Source organism: Pagrus pagrus, assembly GCF_965226575.1.
Source record: "Pagrus pagrus genome assembly, chromosome: 24".
In the NCBI taxonomy this organism is placed as follows: domain Eukaryota; kingdom Metazoa; phylum Chordata; class Actinopteri; order Spariformes; family Sparidae; genus Pagrus; species Pagrus pagrus.
In genome coordinates this window covers 6,272,912-6,297,017 of record NC_140206.1, presented here as the reverse complement: position 1 = coordinate 6,297,017, position 24,106 = coordinate 6,272,912, and the positions used below count along the sequence as shown (strand labels likewise).

Below are 24,106 nucleotides of genomic sequence, written 5' to 3'. Positions count from 1 at the left end.
TGAAGTTATTCTTAAGGTATCCTGTGATGCCAAACCTAAGATGTAAGTTAATGTTGTATAATATAAACAGGAGTTACTGTACTCAACCAATCAGGATTTCCTTTGACATATTCATTATGTTTCCTTACATTAAATGGTGTTTCAAGAAAATGTAAGCTAAAGTAAATGTTCCAATATTGAGGGAATTATAAGCAACACATGTAATATTGATGTAGTTTTCCTTCACTCAGTTATCTTAAGGCTTTTCCATTCATCAACATTATAATAGGACAAAAGTTAATGACCAGTTACAGTTGAAATATGAGCGAAATCAGTGGACAAGACTGAATTATGCCAAATGTTTGTGTTGTGGCTAAAACCTGTCTAATGTCAGTGGCATGAAACACACATCTGGTGATGTTTCACTGCCCTCTTCTGGTAAAAACAGTAAATGTTACTTTCAGCTTGCATGCTATAATCTGCCTGTATAAGAATGGCACCTTTTTTTAAGTGTCAACAGCAAAATGACTCATTATGGAAAACGGCCCATTTCAGAATAATACAGCATAACATATTACTAATTAATTATTACAAGCTAATTTTAATACACGCATATTCTGCTGGGTAGTGAGTTAATCATCAGTTCATCATTTATTGGTCCAGTTTAGATTACATCATATATTTATTAGAGATATTATATACAGTTTTTATTTATCACATTATTAATCTGAATCTACATTAATAGAAGTTATCAGATACATATAGTGCAGTAGAAGTATAAAGAGGAAGAAAATGACAAGAACAAAACAACAATTACTTCAAATTCTTTTTCTTCCTTTGTATAACTGAAGGTTCAGTCGTTTAAAATTCTATAAAAAGATTTACTGGCAGAACCTCATGTTGATTTTCTTCTCGCAAAGTTTGTTTTCATCTTGAAAACATGCGCTTTTATTTTGTTATATTTAATTTTTTCTTTAAATTTCACAAAGATGCTGCGTACTGTAGCAAAACATTTCCTCGATAAAGTCTTGCTTGCAGCTCTGAGGTTTGCTGAAAAACGGGTCCAGATCAGAATATGAGCACATGGCCAATGTTCTGTTTTCTGTCTCATTTACATTTAGGACATTTAGCAGACTCTTTTGTCCAAAGTGACTTACAATAAGTACAATTGTCACAGGAAAGAAACCACAACATATCACCGTCGATAAGTAGAAAAGAAACAGTAGAAACAATTTTCAAGCCCTCATCTGAGCATGGTAGCTGCTATTTATCAAGGATACCTTAAGTACATAAGTGCTATGGTTTAAGTGCACAGGGTAAGAACATACGAGTGCATGTACTTTTTTGGGGGGTTTGTTTTTGTGGGGGGGGGGCGAGTCATGCTGTGTGGGGTCGTGGTGAAGTCTGAACAAGTGAGTCTTGAGGATTACGCCCAGGCTCCTCGCAGTCGATGAAGGCGATGCAGTGACATCCTCGACAGATCCATGTGAGGGCAGTCTTTCCCCGGGATGAAGAGGAGTTCAGTTTTACTAAGGTTGAGCATGAGGTGATGTGCAGTTGTCCAAGCGGAGTTGCCTGCCAGACATTCCGAGATGCGCGTTGCAACTTGGGTGTCGGATGATGGAGGAAAAGAGAGGAACAGTTGGGTGTCGTCTGCATAACAGTGGTAAGCGAATCCATGTAATGTGATTGCAGAGCCTAGTGATCTAGTGTATAGTGAGAACAGAAGTGGTCCTAGTGCTGAGCCTTGAGGGACACCAGTTTCCAGAAAGCAGGATTTGGACAAGGAGCCCATTCCATGTGACCTGAAAGGTGCGATTTGTCAGGTATGATGTGAACCAGGTTAGAGCAGAGTCAGCAATGCCAGGAGTATCAGGAGTTCAAATATCGACAATGTCTGTGTTGGCCTGTAATCTCACAGTTTTTTCCTCAAGGATGTTTACTCCTGGTTAGACTGAGCTGTTGGAGCCTAAGGTGTGCTAACATTGAGCTAAAACAAATGACATATTCTTAAATACACACCACGGGGCGTATTGCTTTATTGATACTGTTACACCCAGCTGTCATGTTTTTGGACAGAGAGAAACTTGAGAGTTGATGCAAAGTGTGAAAAACTTAAAAGATGCGCCATAGTCCAAGTGTGAGTTTTAAATCAAGATTACCATCATTTATGTAATTTAAAACGTTTCTGAAGAATGTTAAAAATATGTCTGTATTTCTTTAAACCTCAAACTTTGGAATTTCAGATCATTTTTAAGGATCTAAATTTGGATTATGTAGTAAAGACCAACATCATAGAGCAATTTTACCAAAAGTCAGCTCTGGTGTCGACTCCCTGAAGACACGCAACCAACTGAGCAGGGGGAACTGCAACCCCATTGTATAATCTCCCAGCTGACTGATTGGAGCCAGCTGAGGGAGAACATCACAGGTGCACCCAATAGCTTTTCTGATAACCTGTGACCTAGATCTTGAGAAATCCCTGATCTGTCCATAACATATGGCAAACTGTTTTCCTCGCAATGTTCGTTGTCTTTCAGTGTTTCTTCCAATGTGGCATCAGCTTGTGCCGGTGACAATGTCGAATGTAAATATTAATGCCGTCTTCCTCAACTGACCCAAGCCCCCAGGAAGAGCGGCAGGCTTTGAAGCAAACTTTCAGCATCAACAAATAAATCTATGACAATATTGTTGAAAAAAAAAACTTATATTAATAAATATAGATTTAAAGATGACATGACCAGTGACAAGAGGAAGCGTGTACAGTCATTTTACCTATTTATTCATTTGTAGGATTGTTTTACATCCTTTCATTTATTGTTTCATTGGTTCAGTCATTTGTTTATTTTCATTTCCATTTCCATTTTCATAATGTATCAGTTGAACCCAGGAGGAAACGTACGGTCTGGGTCATGGGAGTAGAGTTGATGGACGTAGAAATTAGCTTCATTATTTTAACAGATGAGGTAAAATTATTTTCAAATGATTTCTGAGTTATGATTTTTATTGATTTTCTACAAGCTCTGCAGATCTATGATTTTTATCAATGACCTTTAAGAACTTGGACATACCAATAAATGTTTTCCATTTCTGTTGATGTACTTTTAAGTGACTCTATTCTTCAGTACTGAAGCTTCAGTCGCTTAAAATTCTATAAAAAGCAGATTTACTGGCAGAATCTCATCATGTTGTTTTTCTTCTCACAAAGTTTGTTTTCATCTTCTTTTATTTTGTTGTATTTCATTTTTTTGGTGATATCACAAAGTGTCTGGGCTGGCCTGTATTCTCACAGTTTTCCCTCAAGAATGTTTACTCCTGGCTAGACCGAGCTGTTGGACCCTAAGGTGTGCTAACATTGAGAAAACCAAATAACATATTCTTAAATACACACCACGGGGCGTATCGCTTTATTGATACTGTTACACTCTGGCATCAACTCTCAAGTTTCTCTCTGTTCAAAAACATGACAGCAAAGTGTGAATAGTCATAGCCATAGTCCAAGTGTGAGGTATTCAGTCATACACTAAACTCACGCTCTTATTTTTGAGCACAAAGAGGCTAATTGTGACGGTCAGTCCAACATAACCATTAGGTAACTAGTTCGAAATCAAGATTACCTTCGTTAATGTAATTTAAAATGTTTCTGAAGAATGTTTAAAGATTTCTGTATTACTTTAAGCTGCACACGAATGAATTTCAGATCATTTTTAAGGATCTAAATTTGGATTTTTGTAAATTTGGATTAGTATGGCCTCATATATTGGTCATGTCAGCCTCCTCACTGCATTTCTGATATATGTAATTCACCTGAATGGGATGACCTGAGGTCACAGTGACCTTGACCTTTGATCTTTGGCACTAAAATCTAATTGGCTCATCCTCGAGTCCAACATTTGTACCAAATTTAAAGAAATTCTGTCGAGGCGTCTGTGGGCAATTCGGGCCCATGTACATGAATCCTTAAGATAACATTTTCATCTCTAATTCACAAACTGCCTTGATACTGGGTTGAAGGTGATGCTTTACGGCCTGAAGACCATCGATAGAAACAGGACTAACTGTGTTTGGAGACTGTTCTTACCCTCTAGGCTGAAGGTTCAGGCAGACAGGTTTGTCCCGTGACTCCTGTGTGCTAACGCCTTCAAGCGTTTAAATAAGTTTAATTAATAACCAATCAGAAGTATTCCAGCCCAGGAGGAGGGACAAAAATAAAGCTTTAAAAACCGATGTTGGGAGAACTATAGTTGTATTGTTGTATTCCAGATCTGTAGCGTACTTTTCCTGCAATCTGAGGAAACCACGACAACACTGTCGAGATGCTCGCCATCAAATTGACAATCTTGGCCTGTGAGTATATGATTTGTAAGAGTAACTTAATTATTTTATTAAACTCTTTATTTAATCAATGTCTTTGTTAAATTGTTCTAGGTCTTTCAGTCCTGGCTGCTGCTCGGTTTGACAGATCTACGCTGGTTAATTACAGTATGGTCCTCACATTTTCTTGCATTATTTGATTTTGTTTGAATTGGTCGCTTGTTCAACTTCATTTTTTTTATTGCCAAGATGTTTTTTCTAACTTTTTCACTTTATTCTGTAAAGTACAATTCATATTTCACAGTCCTGAATAAATCAAATAATTCATCCATTCACCAGAAATATGCAAATATTAGACTAAACAGCAAAAATTAAATAAAGTCTCGGTAAGTGATGATGTTTGTCAACTGATGTACTTCTTCGTCTACTCCCATTTCTTTTTCTGCAGAAGTCGATATCGCATGTCCTGGAGTTAACAACGAGCTGCGATGTCGTATGTATTCTGTAATTTATTGAGATTTTAAAATAATACGAAATGCATTCATTCTCACCACCTTACTTACGCTCTCAGGCTTCAGGTCCTTTTTCTTCCCTCTCTGTCCTTCACGCATTGTTACTGCTTTACTTTATCCATCCATGTTTTTTGTGTGTTCAGCTAAAGGATCTACGATTGCCGTAAAAGTAATGGACAATGATTCTCAAAACACTACAATCTGCGCTGCCAGACACAAGCTTACCTGGACCACTAAAACGAACTGCGTGAAATGGGATTACGTGCTGTGGGCCAGGCTGATGTAAGAGGTTTTTTTTATTCTGTTGACTTTATTATGGATTTTTATCTTGTGGACTGTGTGGGGGAGCAAAAGTTAGATTAAGTCAACTCAAACCAAGCATATGTAACATGTGGAAAAGGACAATTAATCACTTTCAAAAATGACCTCAATGCACTGAAACAGTACACTTAACTTGGAATGTAATTCATTATGAATTATCCTATCCATCTTTTTCTGTGTGTGTGTGTGTGTGTGTGTGTGTGTGTGTGTGTGTGTGTGTATAGGCCAACCGATTAATCTTAAGTTTGCAGTGGTTGTTATTTAATTAAAGATTCAAAAACATTTATAGCAGATTGTTGAACTTTAAATCAAAAACAGTATCTTGTTACATTTCATATGTCCATAAGTTATAATATGTAAAAATATGTATTACAAATATATATGTCAAATAATATGTAGAAATCACCTAACAACCCTTTGGAGGGTGGGTGACCTCTAGTTTGGGAACCAAACTAACTGTATATAAAGTCGTAGTAAAACTTGCTCCAACTCGAGCTGACTTGACCTTTTCTAATGTTTCTCTAGCTGTGACAAAAGCGAACGCTGCCGACTGCCCAAGCCCAATGCACAGATGTTTATCCCTAAGTGCGTAGACCCAAAAGACCAGTTTATTCAGATCTTCTACGACTGCCCCAAAAACACACATGGTGAGTTCTTTTAACACAATGAATGTCTTTCTGGTGTAAGGCATTTTGATTCTGCAGATGTCAGTGAAGGTGCTGGGGATCTTTAGGATCGCATTCTGAGATCTCACCTTATATCCTGATGTTTTGACAGATGTGTATACCGCTGTTGCCTGTGAAGGACAGGATGCCCAGATGAAGTGTGGTAAGAATGTGTCTATGATCCTTTCTGCATGGAAGTGTTTGGCAATTAGAAAAGTATCACAAATCTCTTCATGATGTTCTTGATAAATACACTTACATCCTGTGTATCGGCACAATATGTTGCATACATTTAGTGTAAAATGTTATAATTTAGATTTACAGCAGGATGGTTCAATTGTTTTTAAAAAACTGTACAAAATTAACAGAATTGTAAATTTTTGTCAATCAAATATATCGCTGTGGTTTTGAAACACATACAGGTTGGAGACATTTAAAGGTAAATTTGTACAACATAATACAGTCTATATATATATAAATGTAAATATGTTTCCTTCATGAAGTTGACTGTGACAACTTCATAGTTAGATTGTGAATGAAAAGATGTGTTGACTCAACTTGCTTTACGGCGTTATATTGCAATACAGATGGTATCCTTCATTACAAGCTATGACATGTCCAGCACCGATAAAATAACATACATGGAATATACTCAATTACAATGGTATGGTTTACTTTCTGGAGTTCGGCGTGTTGGCTAACGCTATTAAGAATTCCAAGCTAACGTCGACCTAGATGACATAAGAACCAGGTCTTTCCACCAACAGCCTGCCCCACTAGCTAATTAATTACATAAAGGTGTCGATAAAGTTGTCGATGCCTCACATGAAGTACAATCGTCCATGGAGGGTTCAGCTGCAGGCATGCTAACATTAACTGTGTTTGCTGAGGTGGACTTGCAAGCGACGCTCCGAAAAAATGTGTCCACCATTTCACAGCCGCTTCATTCACAATGTAAGCTTGTGGGGAAAAAACTCTTTTTGGGCCCTTGTGCATCACGTGATGTCGTAATTCCACTTTTTGGCCACTATGAGAGTTTCCCTCTTCCTGGCGGCTTGGGGATTCAGCTTTCAGGTTATCAAACACAATACACTCATATCTTATCCATGTTATGACACGTTTGTCTTCTTCTCCCTCAGAGCAAGGATGCATTAAGGTTGTCAAAGCCTATTTTGGACGTCGTGATCAGACAACCTGCACCAGCACCCCTACGAAGATGACGTTCTGTACAAGTTACAAAGCTGATGGATACGTCAGAAAGACGTGTGTATTTAATCATAAGACAAAAGATTTTCAGTTGTGGCAAAGGGAATAAGATATTTGTACAAAACTGTTTTTTCTTGAATGTCATTTTAATTACTATTTCTGTTATACAATAATAATTGTGTCAAGTAAACAGGAGTAGCAGCAGCACTTCTCTCTGTATCATTACGAGGAGTCAATCAATCAAAATGGCTGCCGTATTTTTTCAATGTGGAATTAATTTTTGATTTAATTTGGTTTTCTTTTGAATCTGTCCACAGGTGTGACGGACAAAAAGTGTGCAATGTTAAAGCCGACGTTAAAACACTGGGAAAGGCTCGTTACTGTGAAGCTCTTCCCAAGTACCTTAATGTGGATTATGTTTGTCAGAAGGTGAGCAGAATAAAAAAAAGGCATGTGCTGTGGATGTTTCTGCAAAGAGTTAAACCTCCTGAAGTGTCATGTAATAACTGTGGATGTTTATTTTTTTTGTTGTCGTCATTTTTAGTGCTGCAACTGACACCATCGTCCCAGAGAGGAACGTTGACACTCTTTTCAGCGGTCACATATCAAGAAGATATGTCCATCCAGGATGTGATTGGATGAATTATTAAAAGAGTGCAACTAATCATTGTGTTTATGTTTTCTTTTTATGTGTGAAAGTCAATACTGCCGTTATCTTATTTTGAAGTTTAGTAATAGTAGTTAATAGTTAGTTAAGTAATTTATACAGGAGTTACTGTACTCAACCAATCAGGATTTCCTTTGACATATTCATTATGTTTCCTTACATTAAATGGTGTTTCAAGAAAATGTAAGCTAAAGTAAATGTTCCAATATTGAGGGAATTATAAGCAACACGTGTAACATTGATGTAGTTTTCCTTCACTCAGTTATCTTAAGGCTTTTCCATTCATCAACATTATAATAGGACAAAAGTTAATGACCAGTTACAGTTGAAATATGAGCGAAATCAGTGGACAAGACTGAATTATGCCAAATGTTTGTGTTGTGGCTAAAACCTGTCTAATGTCAGTGGCATGAAACACACATCTGGTGATGTTTCACTGCCCTCTGCTGGTAAAAACAGTAAATGTTACTTTCAGATTGCATGCTATAATCTGCCTGTATAAGAATGGCACCTTTTAAAGTGTCAACAGCAAAATGACTCATTATGGAGAACGGCCCATTTCAGAATAATACAGCATAACATATTACTAATTAATTATTACAAGGTCATTTTAATACACGCATATTCTGCTGGGTAGTGAGTTAATTGCCCCCGCAGGGATCAGTTATCAGATACATGTAGTGCAGTAGAAGTATAAAGAAGAAGAAAATGACCAGAACAAAACAACAATTGCTTTGAATTCTTACTTACAGTACTGCAGTTAATGTACTCCTTCCACCACTGATTACTCAATGTAAATATTCTGTGATAGTTTCATTTATATTTTGAGCAGCAACTTTATATTCAGTGGAAATTTGGTTTGCGGGCAGGTATTCAAGTATGGAATAGGATTAGGGCCACTGAAAAATAAATGAATACATTTTTTTTCTTTTTCTTTTCTTCAGCGGTCTAACTTTTTTCTAAGAAGTCTGACTTTAAACAAAAAATGCTGACTTTTTCCTCACGATTTAGACTTTTTTATTTTTTTCCAGTGGCCCTTATCCTCTTACGTATTAAACATGTAAGTCACTTGAACACACTTATGACAACAATGTGGTAAGAGACATAAAAGCACAAGGGTAATCAGATGATCTTCATGTCACTTTTGCTCCATGACGACGAAGCAAAATCCATCTTCTGATTAATACTATTAAATGTGGTTTAAAGCTCAGAAAATAACAACTGCACCTTGATTTAAGATGTTTCAAAACACTACCGATGATTGTTTGGTTTCCTTTTGTGAACATCTGGTCTTTCGGCCTGTTACCCAGCTGATAAAATGTCCTCGCACAGAAACACACATTATGAAAAGATATTTCTCTGAGACACATGGAAGGATTCAAGGCCGGTCAGATAAAGGAGGCACAGGCAGGTTTCCTGTACAGTAGAGAAAGGCTTTTTGTTTAATGGGAAAGCAACTGGTGTGTTAGATATGGCCGTTAGTGATGTCGAGAAATTATTTTCCACATATAGTGGTTGATTACTGGACAAATTAGATCCTTTTTCAAGTCGACTGTGAACTGAAAGCAGCTCTGCAGGAAACAAAATAAAAAATAAAATATGCAGACTCGTTCCCTCGGTTCTGTGTGAAACAGATAATGCAACATCCCAAACGTCAAGGTCATTCTTCGCTATCTTCCATTTGTGCAACAAAATGCTTTTGCTGGCAGACTTCACTCAGACTCAGATAGCTGCAGAGCCAAACAAATGTGTGTGAGAGTAAGGAAAGTCACAGAGGGGAGGTCGTTTTATAGAGCTAATTCTCCGGACCGGTAAAATAGTCAAACTTTGGTACAAGGTATTTTATGGTCTGAACAGTCATGGTCTCCTGTGCTCTCTTCATCATGGGTCCTCTGTGGATCCACATTCTGACACGAGCCTGCCTGGGAGAGGAGCTGCCCCGGGAAGCGGTGGTGTCCTGGTTCAGAGAGCGGCTTCTGGCGGGCCTCGGGCTGGAGGAGCCTCCTCCAACCACAGTACAGAGTCCTGATGGGGATACAGCGCAGCCAGAAGCCAGGCAAGCACCGTGGAGGGCCCCCAGGACGAGCAGGACAGCGTGGGTCAACCGTGGAACCAGTCCGGACCAGGAAACGTCTCAGATTATTGTGTTCCCCAGCTCTGGTGAGAGGCTTTGATGTTATTTATTTTATTTTTTTACCTGAATACGTCAATTTTGGAGCCTAGTTTTTGTTCTTTAATCAGAATAATTAGGTTTTTTAAAGCCTTTGATGAACTGATCATCAACCCAACCATTCATTGAAGTCATACAGATTTTTTTTTTTTAACCAGTAAACTAAAAACTTTTCTTTACAGTATAGCAAAGTTTTCTTATATTCTTATTGTAACTGCACAACAAAACTGACCTGATCATGTGAACATGGATCACAAACTTTATGCTTTTGTTAGTGTGCAGACCTGACGTACGCATCACCATCTGTTTTCTGTAGCAGGTTTAGGGTTTGAGATAACAATATATAAAACAAGCTGCGAGAGGAAGACAGATTTGACCCATGAGTGCCCATTTAGTCTTTATGGGATTTTTTTTTTTTAAATAAAGGCTGCTGATAGTGAAAACCGATAGTGGCCATATTTACTTTTGAAATAAAATACGAAAATACAATGTAATTGTAATTTCTTTTTAAAAAACAACAACAAATGTTTAACCAAAATAAAAGCTCCTCCCAACTGAAACATCCACAGAAAACTGAAAATGTACAGCTTTCAAGTAATTTTTTTATAAGATCCACTCCTCATACAAACAGTTTCCATGCAGATTTTAAGGTCATTTAATATGTGTTTCTTCTTTGAAACAACAGTAAACGTGTGTATTGATTATGTTTTGCTAATCTTACTGTGGAAATAGCATACTTTTAATTTGTTTTGGGGTTTTTGCCTTTCCTTTATTGTGTTGTGTAGCATTTTTGTGCATGTAAAAGGTCTGCAAAGTGAAAAATAAATACATCCCAGTCAATCAGCAGACACACAGCTGCTACTGCTGTAGCCCCGTTATTTTAGATCACACTACCTTGGTCATTATGACCCGCCCTACGCTGCCTCTGATTGGCTACATCCTCCCTGATAAGTAATGCGGATGCCCAATCTAACCAAAGATTGAACAGAGGTGAGATGTCTCACTCCATAGCTAAAATGGAGCGTTCAAGACACATTGTGTGAGGGGCTGCTGCAGCAATGCACCATATGAGAAAAATAATGTGTCCTGGGTCCTGGAGTACAAGTTGCACCACTGGTGATCAGCAAAAACAAGATTTTAGCGAGGCGTAAAGTGACTTATTATAAACATTCTGGATGTATGACTTCTTATTTGTTGGTCTGACAGAGTCCACACACTAAAGTCTAAGAAAACCCCAAATAGTCCAATCAAAAGCTTTACTGACTGCTCTCTAATTTTACTTTGGCAGACTCCGCCTGTGCCACATCTGACTCAGCTCTTGGAGAAACCGCCAGCAGCCACTTCACATATTACTTCCAGCCCTCCATGAACAGCCACGACACCCTGGTCACATCTGCCCACTTCTGGTTCTATGCAGGGGAAGGAGCCACCGGCAACTCCTCCACCCAGCTGTTCATCGTCACCTCGGCCCAGCAGCTTCTTCAGGCTGCAGAGGCTCCATCCACAATGAGCTCAGATGGATGGAGCACTTACCAGCTGGATCAGAACCTGCTGGCCTCTGTGGCTGAGGGCCCTTTTCTGCTGCAGGTCCGCTGTCCGGCCTGCCAGTGCCATGCCGACCAACCAGACAAGATGCCCTTCCTTCACCTCCATGCTCGGCCTCGTGCTCCTGTCCGCTCACCCCGCCGGGCACCGCTAACCATCCCCTGGTCTCCCTCTGCTATCGACCTGCTCCAGAGGCCCTCTCAGGAGAGACCCCAGCACAGCGACTGCCACCGAGCAGAGATCAAGATCAGCTTTGAGGAGCTGGGCTGGGACAGCTGGATCGTCCATCCCAAGGTGCTGACCTTCTACTACTGTCACGGGAACTGCTCGGCCTGGGATCGGACCAACACCATGCTGGGGATCACGCAGTGCTGTGCTCCGGTCCCCGGGACCATGCGGTCCCTGAGGATCACCACGACCTCTGACGGCGGGTACTCGTTCATGTATGAGACCTTGCCCAACATTATACCTGAGGAGTGTACCTGTATCTGAACATTAAAGATTAAAGGGCCAGTTCACCCAAATTACAAATTTATTGTTTACTTACAGAAGGTTACAATGTGAATTTATTATCATTTTTTTTTAAAACACATGGGTTTAAATAACTATGTTTGCGTCTCACAGCCTGGGGAAGGAAGCTGCTGCTTAGTCTGGTGGTATGGCACCGGATACTTCTGTATCTTTTGCCAGAAAACATCAAGTGGTATGAAGGTATTTTGGGTTTGATGTGCTGAGGTTTTGAGATTTCTGCATCTGACTGGAACTACTTTCTGATTAACTCGAAGAAATAGTCCCTATGAAAATCCACAACAGCAGAGTCCGTGACAGGAACATTATTTTGTGGAATAACATGTTGATGTTCAGTTTCTCACATTTTTCTTTAAACTCATCTGAAAGACATGTTAGAAAAATCCAAAGCTTGAAAATGAAATAAAAGATGTCTTCACCTGCTGTGTCTGCCATCAAGATGGCCATAAATAACACGTTCATATCTCCTCTGTTGTGTTAAAATAAGTGGCACAAGATTAGGAGGTGGGTACCTCCATAAGGCTTCACACAATACCACTCGAGGTAAAAGTTAGAAAATGTGATGTGTAATTGGGGTGAACTGGGCCTTTAAATTAAATTTTTTTAAAGCTACAATCTGTAAACAAACTTAGTAAAGGTCAGTGTTGTATTGCTGTTCTTTAGTGTTGTGATTCTCACCTGTAGAGGGCAGTGTCGGCCTACTTGTACCTTCACATACTGTGTGACTTCTCCTGTTATTAACTGATATAACACACATGTATGATATTAAATCATGTATTTAAATATGGAGCTCTATTGTGTTCTGTAAATACCAACAATATGACTGCTGCATGGAGAACATTTCACACTAGATCCGCATTTTTACTTTCTTTTATGTCCACATGTGTTTGTAGTGGTAACTCAGGCTGCACAATTATATGAAATATTATTTAAATATGGCCGAGTACAGTGTCCAACATCGGTTATGGTTTAATTCTTTGATAAAAGGTAAAGTCTTCTAAATATGTCACAACATACATGAAGCATTGTGGGGCTACTGAGCCTTCAGATGCTTGTTTGGTACAAACCCCTGCCAAACTTGACATTCCCACTAAAATCAGGACTGATATCACAATATCTGTCAAAATAACTCCAGCATGTTCTGTATTTCAGTCGGCTCCAGTGTTAGAAAGAGGCCTTGTTTTTCCAAATTCAGTGTTCAATCTCCTGACTCATATTGGGACTTGTCCATTTATTCACCGAGTAACATATACAGGCTTAGAGAGACAAAAACATGGGAAAAGCAGATATAAATACGCAGGGACTTCACAGAAAAGAGTCGAGTCCAAAGACCAAAACATACCGTTCAAATATATTTATTTACTCTGAAGACAAAATAATCTCTACAGTTACAAAAACTACAAAACTTGCAATAGAAACAAAAAAGTACAAACCATTGAAGATGTACCGTATTCAAAATGGAATGTCGTACCTTGCAATAATTAGCAAAACTGGAAGTGAGATGATTACAAAAATACAGCATCAAACAGCTCTTTGGCAGTCTGTAGTGTTATTACTTCAGCCAAAGATCATAAAACCAACTGACAGGCGATGAAAAAGTATCAACTCTGTACGAACACGGAAAGCTATTGATCAAAAGTCTCACAGCGGATTGAAGATTATATGTGTTTACATGGCACCGGGCTGTGCGTCAGCAGCCAACTGTCATCCTGTCCTCAGCTGGGTCGCGGTGTTTTGTTTTGTTTTTTTTGGGGGGGGGGGGTGTTTTTTTTTTTCAGGATGCATGAAAGCATCGCCGTTTCAGCACAACGGAGGGGTAGTGGTGCATGTCAAGGATGGAAAAATATGTCTCACCAAAGAAGAATGTAAATTTTCAAAAGACAAGGGTGGAATGTCATTGTTGACAGTAGCCCAGAAGACAGATGTTTCCAGCTGTTTCGCAAAAAAAACATAAAGTGATATTGTTTTAAATCTTTCTGCACGAACGCTGAAAATCACTTTTATTTACATAATTTCGGAAAGACAGAGATTTACCTACGTACCAACTGCTCAGGACACTTCCCTCTAGGCAAATAAATCTATAGCTCTGGTCAAGACATCGTATTTTGAATGAACTGATTGTACAAAGAGTGATTATTGGAAATTCCTCGGAACATTTCCTGTCAAAAGAATTCAAGCATTTCCCAGGTAAACATTTTGGCCGATTGGAGAAAATATACAGGCTTCAAAATTGTGTCAAATATTTCTGAAATGTTGTGGCATCTGGCTAATAAACACCAATAATCCCCGACATCAAATCTGTTTAAATTAAACATGGTACATGACTCGTCTAGCACAGGTTAAGCCGCCCTCGTTTCAAAAACAAAACAAAAAAATCCCCGCTGCTGCACACGCTCCAGAAATGACATAACCCAAGGCTGTGTTGTTCGAGACTCTCTCTGTGGCCAACGAAATGAGACGTTAACATTCGGCGACATCTTCTAAACAGAGAGCCTTCTCTTTTGTGAGGGAGACAACAGACGTAGACTTGGCCAGGGGAGTTTAAAGCTTTTCGATCATCCTCGCAAGGTTTGAAAAAAATGGACGAGCCACAAAAACACAGAGTGGGCGAAAGAACAGGGTGTAGACTAGGTTTTTAGCCGAGAGGCACAGTCGAGGCTTGGACGTGGTTCGGCAAGTAGAAACTCGAGATGGAGCAGGCTTTCAAGTTTAGAGTCGTGGAGAGGAACCATTTGTCACAACACAGCTTGGTCAGCATTTTTCTTTTCTTTCTTGACTGACCCCCTAATACTGAAAGGCATAATTCGCTCATGCACACAAACACACACTCTCTCGCGCACACACACACATACGCTCTGGTCTCCCTCAGTGGTCTGACTGCACTCCCATATGTGCTTCCCCCATGTGTTTAAGGCCAGTAGGAATGGAAGGGCAGACGTTTGAGGCAGGAAGCACGCTCAGGCATGTATTCCTAAGAGAGGAAGAGGCAAAACAGAGGCATCTTCAGCATGTACGCTCACTTAAAACCTGTGCTGTTGTTACATCAGCTACGCACAAGTTCAAACATTCTCGGTTCGGAGTTAAATTTCTAAATTTCACTTTGGCTGGACTTTAAATCTTACGTCTGGCCCTAGTAGGTTTAAACTTGAGAGTTAGCGTGGCGCTTTTGTTTTGAAAGGATAACTTTGAGGATGAGGAAGGGTGAGTTACATCGGCTAACTTTACAGTTTTGGCAGCAAATATAAAAGGCTTAGAAAACGTTCTAATTAACAGCTAGGCCTACTAATTTATAACAGCTTGGCAGTGCAGGCTATCATCATGCCGTTTTCATTCCCCCCCAAAAAAAGGGTGCCTTTATATTAACCCTATGTTGTAGTTAATGGTTTCCCCACTCGATGTCACTGTTGTTTTTAACACTAGCTATAGATTGAGGCTGTATATAGGTAGTTATCACCTTTTCATAATGCTTTATCCTCATTAACGTACCTTTTTGCTGTCTTTTGTTGGTTAACACTAGCTACTGTTAGCATCTTTGCTATTGCATAGCAGCGTTCAAAGACAATTGGGCAACAAGAGACAATATGGTAACACTATATTAAGAATAGTACTTTGCAAAGTTGCAAAAAAGTTGGTTAAACTTTTCTTCCAAATGTTTTTCCCAACACATCTAGTCCAAGGTTTAGGACTGCAACTAGGAGTTGTTCAAATGTCTTCAAATTGCTTGTCTTGTCCACTCAACAGGCCAAAACCCAAATGATTGAGAGGCCTCAAATGTGTTAATTGATTTAATAATATATAAAACTGCCCGTAAAAATGACATTTTAGAAAAATCTCAAATTTTAACCAGTTCGGGGCATATTCTTTACCTTTCTCGCTCGCCTCTCCCTGCTTCTCCTGGGCAAAGTTGAGGCGGTTCTGCTCGGCGGCCGTCTGTGCAGCCGTGTTGACCTCGGGGCTGCTGCTTCGTGAAGGGCTTCCTTCATCTGCCTGGTAGGCCAGGTCCAGGTGCTGCTGGGCCAGCTTCAGGTGCCTCCTCAACCGCTCCAGCTCCCTGGACGACGGGCCCTCGTCACCGAAGCTCTCCCGCCCGGAGTCTCCCAGTGGCGAGTCCCTCAGCTCTCCTTTCAGTTTCTCCTTCTTCATGGTGGCGTGGTATCCAGGTGGAGCTGTGGGCATCGCACGCGCGGTGGATGGACGAGGGGTGCGTGAGTTGAGGGTGGCCCTCCTGCGGAAGGTGTCGCGGATGCCGCCGATCCCCAGATGGATGATCTCAAAGAAGGTGAGGAGCAGGCAGAGGAAAGACACCACGTACATCACCAGCAGGAAGATGGTCTTCTCCGTGGGTCGGGACACAAAGCAGTCCACGGTGTGCGGGCAGGGCGAGCGAGTGCAGACGTAGGAGGGGATCACCTCAAAGCCGTAGAGGATGTACTGGCCGAAAAGGAAGGCGATCTCGAAGCCAGAGCGCCACAGCAGCTGGCACACGTAGACTTTCATCAGACCGTCACGGAGAATCCGCCGACGACCGTCGTGCTTCTTCTCTGCGCCTTGAAAATAGAAACACTGGTAAGACTCAGAACCCAGGTAAAACCTTTTGGACAGACTAGCTCAAATCTCCACCTTACTTTTTTCTGCTTTGTCAGGCTTGTCTTGTTCGATCTCTTCGGCGATCATCGGGTCTTCCTCTCCGTTGTCCTCTGCCTCCTCGTAGTCTCGAACCGCCCCACGGCTGACGATGGGCATCCTCTTCTTCTGGGTCCGAACTGGCCGGTACTCGCTGTCATCCATTCTGGCAATCTTGTGCATGGCAAAGCCCAGGTACATAATGGTCGGGGTGGTGATCAGAATCACCTGGACAAAAAACAAAACAAAAACAGGCGTGTTGGACACTCGACACAACCATGACTAAATTATCACTGTAGATTGAAATGCGACACGCAGCTCACCTGAAAGATCCAGAATCGTACATGTGAGAGCGGCGCAAACGCGTCGTAGCACACGTTCTCACACCCGGGCTGCTGCGTGTTGCACACAAATTTACTCTGTTCATCGTAGTAGATGGTTTCGCCACCGACGGCTGTCAGCACGATGCGGAAGATGATGAGCACAGTCAGCCAGATCTTCCCCACGAAGGTGGAGTGGTTGGAGATCTCATCCAGCAGACGAGTTAGGAAGCTCCAGCTCATGGTGACGAGGTGACCGGGGAGCTAAAGCAGCTCTGGAGGGGGAAAAAAAACAGACTTAATACTTTTTACACTTGTTTTCCCTTCTCTAATTCAGTGACACAAAGCAGTCAAAACATTTTTAATGGTTACCAATGCCTTGACTTCGATAAGTTCCTGAACAAAACTGTCTTGTCGTACGATACCAAATCTTGAAATATGGTATCGTATGACAAGACCTTTTTCCAAATGCAATAGTATCGAGGCCGTTTCGTCTGTGCCATGAAAGTAACTTCGATACCCAGCCCCACCATTGCATTGCAAATATATTGTCTCTTGCAGTTTTCCATATTTTTTTTGTCTTTTCTTGAAGTTGCATCTAAAAACGGAGACAACCACAAAAGAAACTACAAGCAGTATTTAGTCAATTCACACAGCAAATGTTGGACAAATTGCTTCAGCTTCAATGGTCAACAAAAATTATTGACCAATATTTGGATTTTGACACATTTTTGATCAACTTTTTCATTTTCAATTAAAAAATGCCCCAAATTCACCATTTCTAGCTACTCCCACATGATTATTTGCTAATTTTCTTTGTTACCGATGATATTAAACTGAATATATTTGGCTTATTGGGGTTGGTTGGACAAATCAACACATCTCATTGGAATATCTGAAATTGTGATTGACATTTTCTACCATTTTATGGACCAAAGCATTGACTCTAGTCCACCTTTAAAAAAAGGTTTCCAAACATGCCTCACAGTCCTCATTGGATTAATAAAAAAGGTGCACACATGCATCAAACTACCAGGTTTACACATCCACACAAGGATTAAACAACGCAAGAACAAATACTTCACGCAAGTATTTCATGTAGACCTGAACCCCAGGCGCTGAGACATAAACACAGCCACATGTTTTGGTTTAATCAGACACAGATCTCTCCGGCATCCAGGTATCCATGCGTATAAACTGGTGCGCAACAAACTGTGAATCAGCCCCGTCGGTCAGGGTCCTGGTAGCTGTTTGGTAAGCCTGCATTCTTACAGCTCCATGCCACTCTGAGCCTGAGCCGCTTAATCAAACTTCAAAGTGCCGGCTGGCAAGTTGCAGCTAGCTGTGAGGAGACCTGCTGTGGCTTTGGACTGCAGGAATAATGATACCAGAGCAGTGAATGGGGCTGAGGAATTTATTTCCTGAGACCCTTGCCAGGAGTTGTCCCTTTAATTTCTTTAAAACCACTGTTTGATAACGTGACATAGCCAAGAGGAGAAGAAAAGAAAACTGGCTCCTTTTCAGTTCAGTAACCATTATTAGTGATTGCTCCTTGAAAGTGGCTCAGAGAAGCTTGATTTAGCAATTTCATTGGCTAATGTGAAACAATTCAGACAACTTTAGATAACTTTAAGATAAGATTCTTATAAACAAAAAAAGAAAAAAGGTACAAATAACCCGAAAAGTGCCAAACGAACTCAAGTCCTGGAGAACTTACGGCCTCTCTGAGCCTACCTTCAGAAAACAGGGTGTAGCAAAGAAAATAACCAGCATTTCGTGACTCATTGCAACAGGACAAGGCTGAAGCCATTACAAGCATCTTTAGGCATGTCTTCCAGGATTAGTGCACTAGACTCGGGCCCACCCTCGCCAGGTTACTCATCCATTCCTTTTGCGAAATCCTTCTCCCCAAACTGGCACCGGCGCTTGCAAAATGGCAAGGCAGACTTGCCCGAGCCTGACCAGAAAAAATGTTCGACCAAACTCTGGTGTTCAAAGTTCAGACGCTCGTCGGCCACACCAGTGGAAACATGTTACAAGTCTGTCTCGGGAAATTATGGGCTGTGGTCAGAAAGGTCGCACTAAAAAAAGGGTTTGAAAAGGCAAGAATCACCCACGACAGGGATGTCTCACCATTTTCTGTAAAAGTGTTGGTTGTTGACGGTGGGAACGGCTCATTGCTTGACAAAACAGACAACTGTGTGACCCCGAACCAAGTACAGCCGTGAGGCGACATCTGTTTTACCTCAACGTACAATTACACACACCTGAGTGGCAAAGGTGCTTCTGCAGATGACAAGTTAAAACCACTCAGGAAAATCCAACAGCGACGGATATTCTTGCTTAAAACCATTTTTCCCCGTGTTTGTGTTGGATTTCTCGCGGCCAAAAAGCGATTCGGCGCCGAGATTTTCCTCCACAATGTTCGGTTTCTGCAATTTACAAACTGAGCTATGAGGACACCACCAGCTATGCAAAGTGCTGCGCGCTGACCAAAAGCATCTTTTGAGAAATGAACGGCATTGCAGTCACTGAAACCGCAGCGACCAAACCACTAATGGTCATCTAATATCAGTATAATCCAAGAACGAGGGCTGGAAGAGAAGACCAGTTTTCATGTCTTGATTAAAACAAAAACTCATTCGGGTCGATCAGCGTTCCCAAAAGCCCAGGATGACGCCCCTCAGAGGTCTTGATTTGTCCAAAACAAAAATTCACATTTGAGAAGCTGGGATCAGAATTTTTCGATCATCCGAATAGTTGGCTTTCAATTTAGTGGTTGACAACCAGCTGATTGATCGCTGCGGCTTCAGAACATGCTGAACTGCCAAACAAGACATTTAAATGTGACCTCCGGGGCGTTCTGCTTCAGCTCGTGCCATTTTTTAAAATCAACCTTTAAACAAACTTATCAGCCACCTGTGCAGCACAAACGCTCACACGTACTTGGATGTTATTTAACCTTGCAAACACAGAGGGTAGAACTGCAGCACTGGGCCTGTCAAACTGTCGATACGTCAGTTTATTTGAGTTCCGTCATCGTCTTTCCATCTTTTTTTAGGTTTTAAGCCGCTTTCATGGAGTCTGAAATCCACTAAACACAGCTGATCCACCACAAAAAAAGCAAAATGCACATATCGCAGTGTCCCAGAGTCAAACGTGACGTCTTCAAAAAGCTTCTTTTGTCCAACAAACAGCCCAAAACCCAAGAGACACTTCATTTACCGTCACATGAGAAAAGAAACACACATTTCTACATTTAAAAAGCTGGAAATCAGAGATGTTTGACAGTTTTTTGCTTGAAAAATCATTGCTTAATCGCAGCAGCTCTTACGCACAATGCCCGAGAGCTGTACCTGGCTGGTAAATCACTCCAGCACCTTTTGGAGACTTTGGAAAAGTGTAGTTTTGATTCTCACTGTGATATAAACTGAGTGCGGCAGGTGTTACAGGAGCTTCAGCAAAAAAACTCTCCTCCTCTGACAGCAGACAGACAAAATGTGCTCTTCACAGCGACACGCCGTTAAATGCCTTCACTGCCACCCTCCTCCTCCTCCTCCTCCTCAGTACACAACGACACAAGGGCAAACAAGAGGAGAAACGATCTATTTAACTCAGACAAACTGGCTTCCTCGCTCGAGTAAAACGCAAACATTTTTGCAATGCCAGCCTGGTCCCAAACAGCTAACCAGAGACAGCTTTTAAACAGTAGCTTATTTGCTCATGTGGGCTAAACCCAGCTCAACTGATTTAATGGCTTTTCTGCTTCAGGAGTCACTGGGCTGCAGGAGGAGATGGAGAGGAGGAGGAGGAGGAGGAAGAGGAGGAGGGGGTTGGATGGTTGGTTGGAGTTTTTTGGGCAAAAGGATCTGGACAAAAGCGAAAGGCGAGTTAACATTCCTGCCTAACCAAAAGCAGAAAGCTGGATTTTTTAGGGTTCAGGGAGCAGACAGGGGGCACATGAAAACCCCACATGCAAGCACCTACAAATGTCAATCACAGCTCCAGATACTGCTTCTGACTTCAGAGGGGCATCGAGAGTTTGTGCACAAGTCAAGTCTAACTTTTTTTTTTTTCTGCTTTAAATCAAATCAAAAAGAAAAAGAAAGGGTTTTTTTTTTTTTAAAGATCCTCATGAACACGCTTTGCTGAGTCAGACTGGACTGTTTTGGAAATTGTGGCATTCCTGCAGGAAAACAAAGTGCTGCCAAGCTTCAGTGGGGAAACAAAAAAAAATCCGAAATTACGAGATGAAGCCATCATTTTCACAAAAAAAAAAAAAAAAAAAAGAGTCACACACACGATTATTCAGGAAAGTCAAAGCCACTATTAGAGGGAGAATTAGTCATTTTGTAGAAAAACTAAAGGAAAATCGCTGTAACGCGCAGGAGAGTGCGGTGTGGCGTTAAAGACAGCACCTCAGAGCCCACCTCCAACAACTTCTCTTTAAAGAGCGCTACAACTTTTAAAAGTCACACATTTTAAAACTTTTTAAAAACAAGACTTTCCTCGCGACTCACCGCTCTCCGGCACGCGCAGAATCCAAAGGGAGAGAAAAGGGGAAAAAAAAGAAAAACCGCGTTACGTGGACACACTTTGACAGATTTAGACTCAGCTCTGCCTGTAAAACACAACTCCAGAGAGAAGCCTCCACAGTTTAATTAAAGCTGTAACACAAAAAAAAAAAAACAGAAGGAGAAACTTAAGGAGTTAGTTTTTTTTCCCCCCGCAACGCAATCACGCACCTTCTGCGCTCCAATCTGCGCCGTCTTCTCTCCTCGCGCTTAATTGCTCGACCAGGTTTTCCTAATTAGCGCGCGCTCTCCTCCTCGCCGGCGTCTGCGTGCGTCCGAGGCAGTCCGTCACTCTGAAGCCATTCTGTTGACCCCATGTGTCGGCGAGCGAGAGGACAAAAGAGCTCTGATCCCCGCAGGCTCCTTCTCCTCCTCCTCCTCCTCCTCCTCAGTGAGAAGAGGAGGCCCCTCCGTCTGTAACCTGAGATCCACCACGCTGGCTACTGTTCTGCCCAGGCGACAAAGGGGCTCTGGGAGTCCCATTGTACGTGTTATAATATGATGATGCTGTGAAAGTGTCACAGTTCTCTATAGGAATTTTCATAAGTGATTAAAAAAACACACCATGCGGCGCGTAAAAGCCTCCGTCACCTCCCCGCTGCATGCCTATACATTATTTTAACACTCAGTCACGGTGTTTAAATAAATGAGCATGTCTGATGATAAAAGATTTATATATTAAATTTAAAAAATCCATATAAAAGCAGTTAAAAGTATCTGAATCCACCGTCACCCCAATATATCTCCAAAATGACCCTTAAAGGTGCAATATGTAAGAATTGGCCACCTGTCAAATCCATATTTAAAACAATAAACGAGTAGCATTTCACCAGAATAACCGCTAACTGCTGCTACCGAGAGCAGCCATTAGCTAATTAGCTCAGTTAGCCCTGCAGGCACATTAAAGCCTCCGTAACCTCCCTGCTTAGTCATGGTGTTTAAATAAATGAGCATGTCTGATGATAAAGGATTTACACATACACAAAAATCCATATAAATGCAGTTAAAAGTCTGTCCTGAATCCAGCTAGTTAGCTCAGTTAGCGGTGCAACTAGCAGTTTAGGGCATCCAAATCTCCACCCTCCGGACATGCGGACTGAATATGAACTGGAGCATATGAGAATTGGCCACCTGACAAATTCAAAACAATAACCATGCAGCAAGTCTCCAGATTTATTGGTAAATGCTGCTAACTAGAGCGACCATTAGCTAGTTAGCTCAGTTAGCCGTGCAGGCACATTAAAGCCTCCGTTACCTCCCTGCTGCATATCTATACCTTATTTTAACACTTAGTCATGGTGTTTAAATAAATGAACATGTCTGATGATAAAAGTTTTATACATTCAAAAAAACCAAACATATAAATGCAGTTAAAAGTCTGTTCTGAATCCAGCTAGTTAGCTGAGTTAGCAGTGCAGCTAGCGGTTTAGGCCATCCAAATCCCCACCAGCAGAATGTGAAGAACTACTCACAGTTTTGAGGTTATCACGTATATTTATTGCGTTGCAGAAAAGTTAGCATGCTAACCAGCTAGCCCCAGTCTAAAACTCCTGTGCCAGCAGTGTAAACACCAGCAGACATCTGGTTTCGGAGCTCCCAGCCCGTCACCATCTTTGTTTACTGGAGCCAGAAGTGACCATGTTCGGATGGGAGGGTGGAGGTGGAGAGGATCCTGATTGGATGTGACAAGTGAGTCTATTTTTTTCTAAATGGGACCATATTTCACAAAAGGAACATCATGTTGTGCTGAAGAAGACTTAAAACAATGGAGACCATAAACTCATTAGGAAACTGTTTACTGAGGTTATAAAACAAGTGAGAAGTAGGGTCATTTTCTCATAAGCTTCCATACAATCAGTCTATATTTGAAACCAGGGGAGTCACCCGGAAATACTTCCATATTTTACACAGTTTAACGGTAAATTCTTATGTATTTTTTAACTCCACACCGAGATGGCAGCACATTTTTGGTCATCTCCAAGCGGAGATTACCCTGATGACATCACTATGACATCATCAGGGTTATTTTCTAAGTCTTTCAGAGCCCCTCCAGAGCCACAGTAGACATTATAAAACAGGTTGAATCTAGACATTAATGGTGGCGTGCCCCTTTAAACACGTCCGCGTCTAAAGGGACTCCACCTGAGAGGATTTATGTTCCTAGACTCTGTTTACATTCTGGATTTGTTCTGTGCCCCGAGTCCAACGACTCCACCATCGAATCACTCCTCCCTGTGTCGAGGACCCCGTGTTATCCTCCGGACCGCAGTCTGGCAGCTCACCGGGCCTGACGGAGCGCTGCGTGACTACGGCCTTTAGACGAGGAGGCCCACCTTCCAAGAATTTAGTTGACTCGGGCGTTCGGCAAAACAACAGATTTCTTGCTGTCATGCACGGTGCAGCTGTAGTGCTCCTGATTTACCAGAGGACTCGAAATGTTTGGAGGAGGCTGTGGGAAGTCGAATCAGGCCAGATGTCTGCGCCCGGCCAAGTCGGCGTGGCTGCATCCCAGCTTCTCCTCACACTAACTATCCTCCCTGCTTTCCTCCGGTTCTTCAAACGTGGACTATGAACTCATTCACCTGCATCTTTTTAATCCGCGGTTATTTACAGATAAGAGCAGCGCATCTCTTGGCATCGGCGAGGAGCTTAATGTTTCGTCTGCGCTCGTGGATTCTTGTG

At 41.5% G+C, this 24,106-nt stretch overlaps 3 protein-coding genes across 4 annotated transcripts; 2 read left to right on the top strand and 1 right to left on the bottom strand.

The window, feature by feature from the left end:
• Positions 1-4,220: 4,220 nt before the first annotated feature.
• Positions 4,221-7,661, top strand: LOC311253521 (L-rhamnose-binding lectin CSL3-like). The gene is made up of 9 exons (XM_084347549.1): positions 4,221-4,326; positions 4,408-4,461; positions 4,742-4,786; positions 4,949-5,087; positions 5,652-5,773; positions 5,904-5,954; positions 6,931-7,054; positions 7,315-7,426; positions 7,542-7,661. The coding sequence occupies exons 1-9, from the start codon at positions 4,296-4,298 to the stop codon at positions 7,551-7,553; spliced, it is 690 nt and encodes a 229-aa protein (XP_084203675.1). The 5' UTR covers positions 4,221-4,295; the 3' UTR covers positions 7,554-7,661.
• Positions 7,662-8,593: 932 nt separating this feature from the next.
• inha (inhibin subunit alpha) lies at positions 8,594-12,684 on the top strand. Its single transcript, XM_084347548.1, has 2 exons — positions 8,594-9,824; positions 11,123-12,684. Exons 1-2 carry the CDS (start codon positions 9,524-9,526, stop codon positions 11,869-11,871), a joined length of 1,050 nt encoding a protein of 349 aa, XP_084203674.1. The 5' UTR covers positions 8,594-9,523; the 3' UTR covers positions 11,872-12,684.
• A 562-nt stretch (positions 12,685-13,246) lies between these two features.
• Positions 13,247-21,756, bottom strand: LOC311253149 (gap junction gamma-1 protein-like). 2 transcript variants are annotated; one of them, XM_084346928.1, is made up of 5 exons: positions 21,596-21,756; positions 16,854-17,125; positions 16,533-16,758; positions 15,774-16,454; positions 13,247-14,878 (listed from the first exon to the last, which is right to left on the bottom strand). In XM_084346928.1, exons 2-5 carry the CDS (start codon positions 17,091-17,093, stop codon positions 14,865-14,867), a joined length of 1,161 nt encoding a protein of 386 aa, XP_084203054.1. In that variant the 5' UTR covers positions 17,094-17,125; positions 21,596-21,756; the 3' UTR covers positions 13,247-14,864. The 2 variants fall into 2 exon arrangements, with proteins under 2 accessions (XP_084203054.1, XP_084203053.1); XM_084346927.1 differs by lacking the exon at positions 21,596-21,756 and adding an exon at positions 21,371-21,588.
• Positions 21,757-24,106: the final 2,350 nt, after the last annotated feature.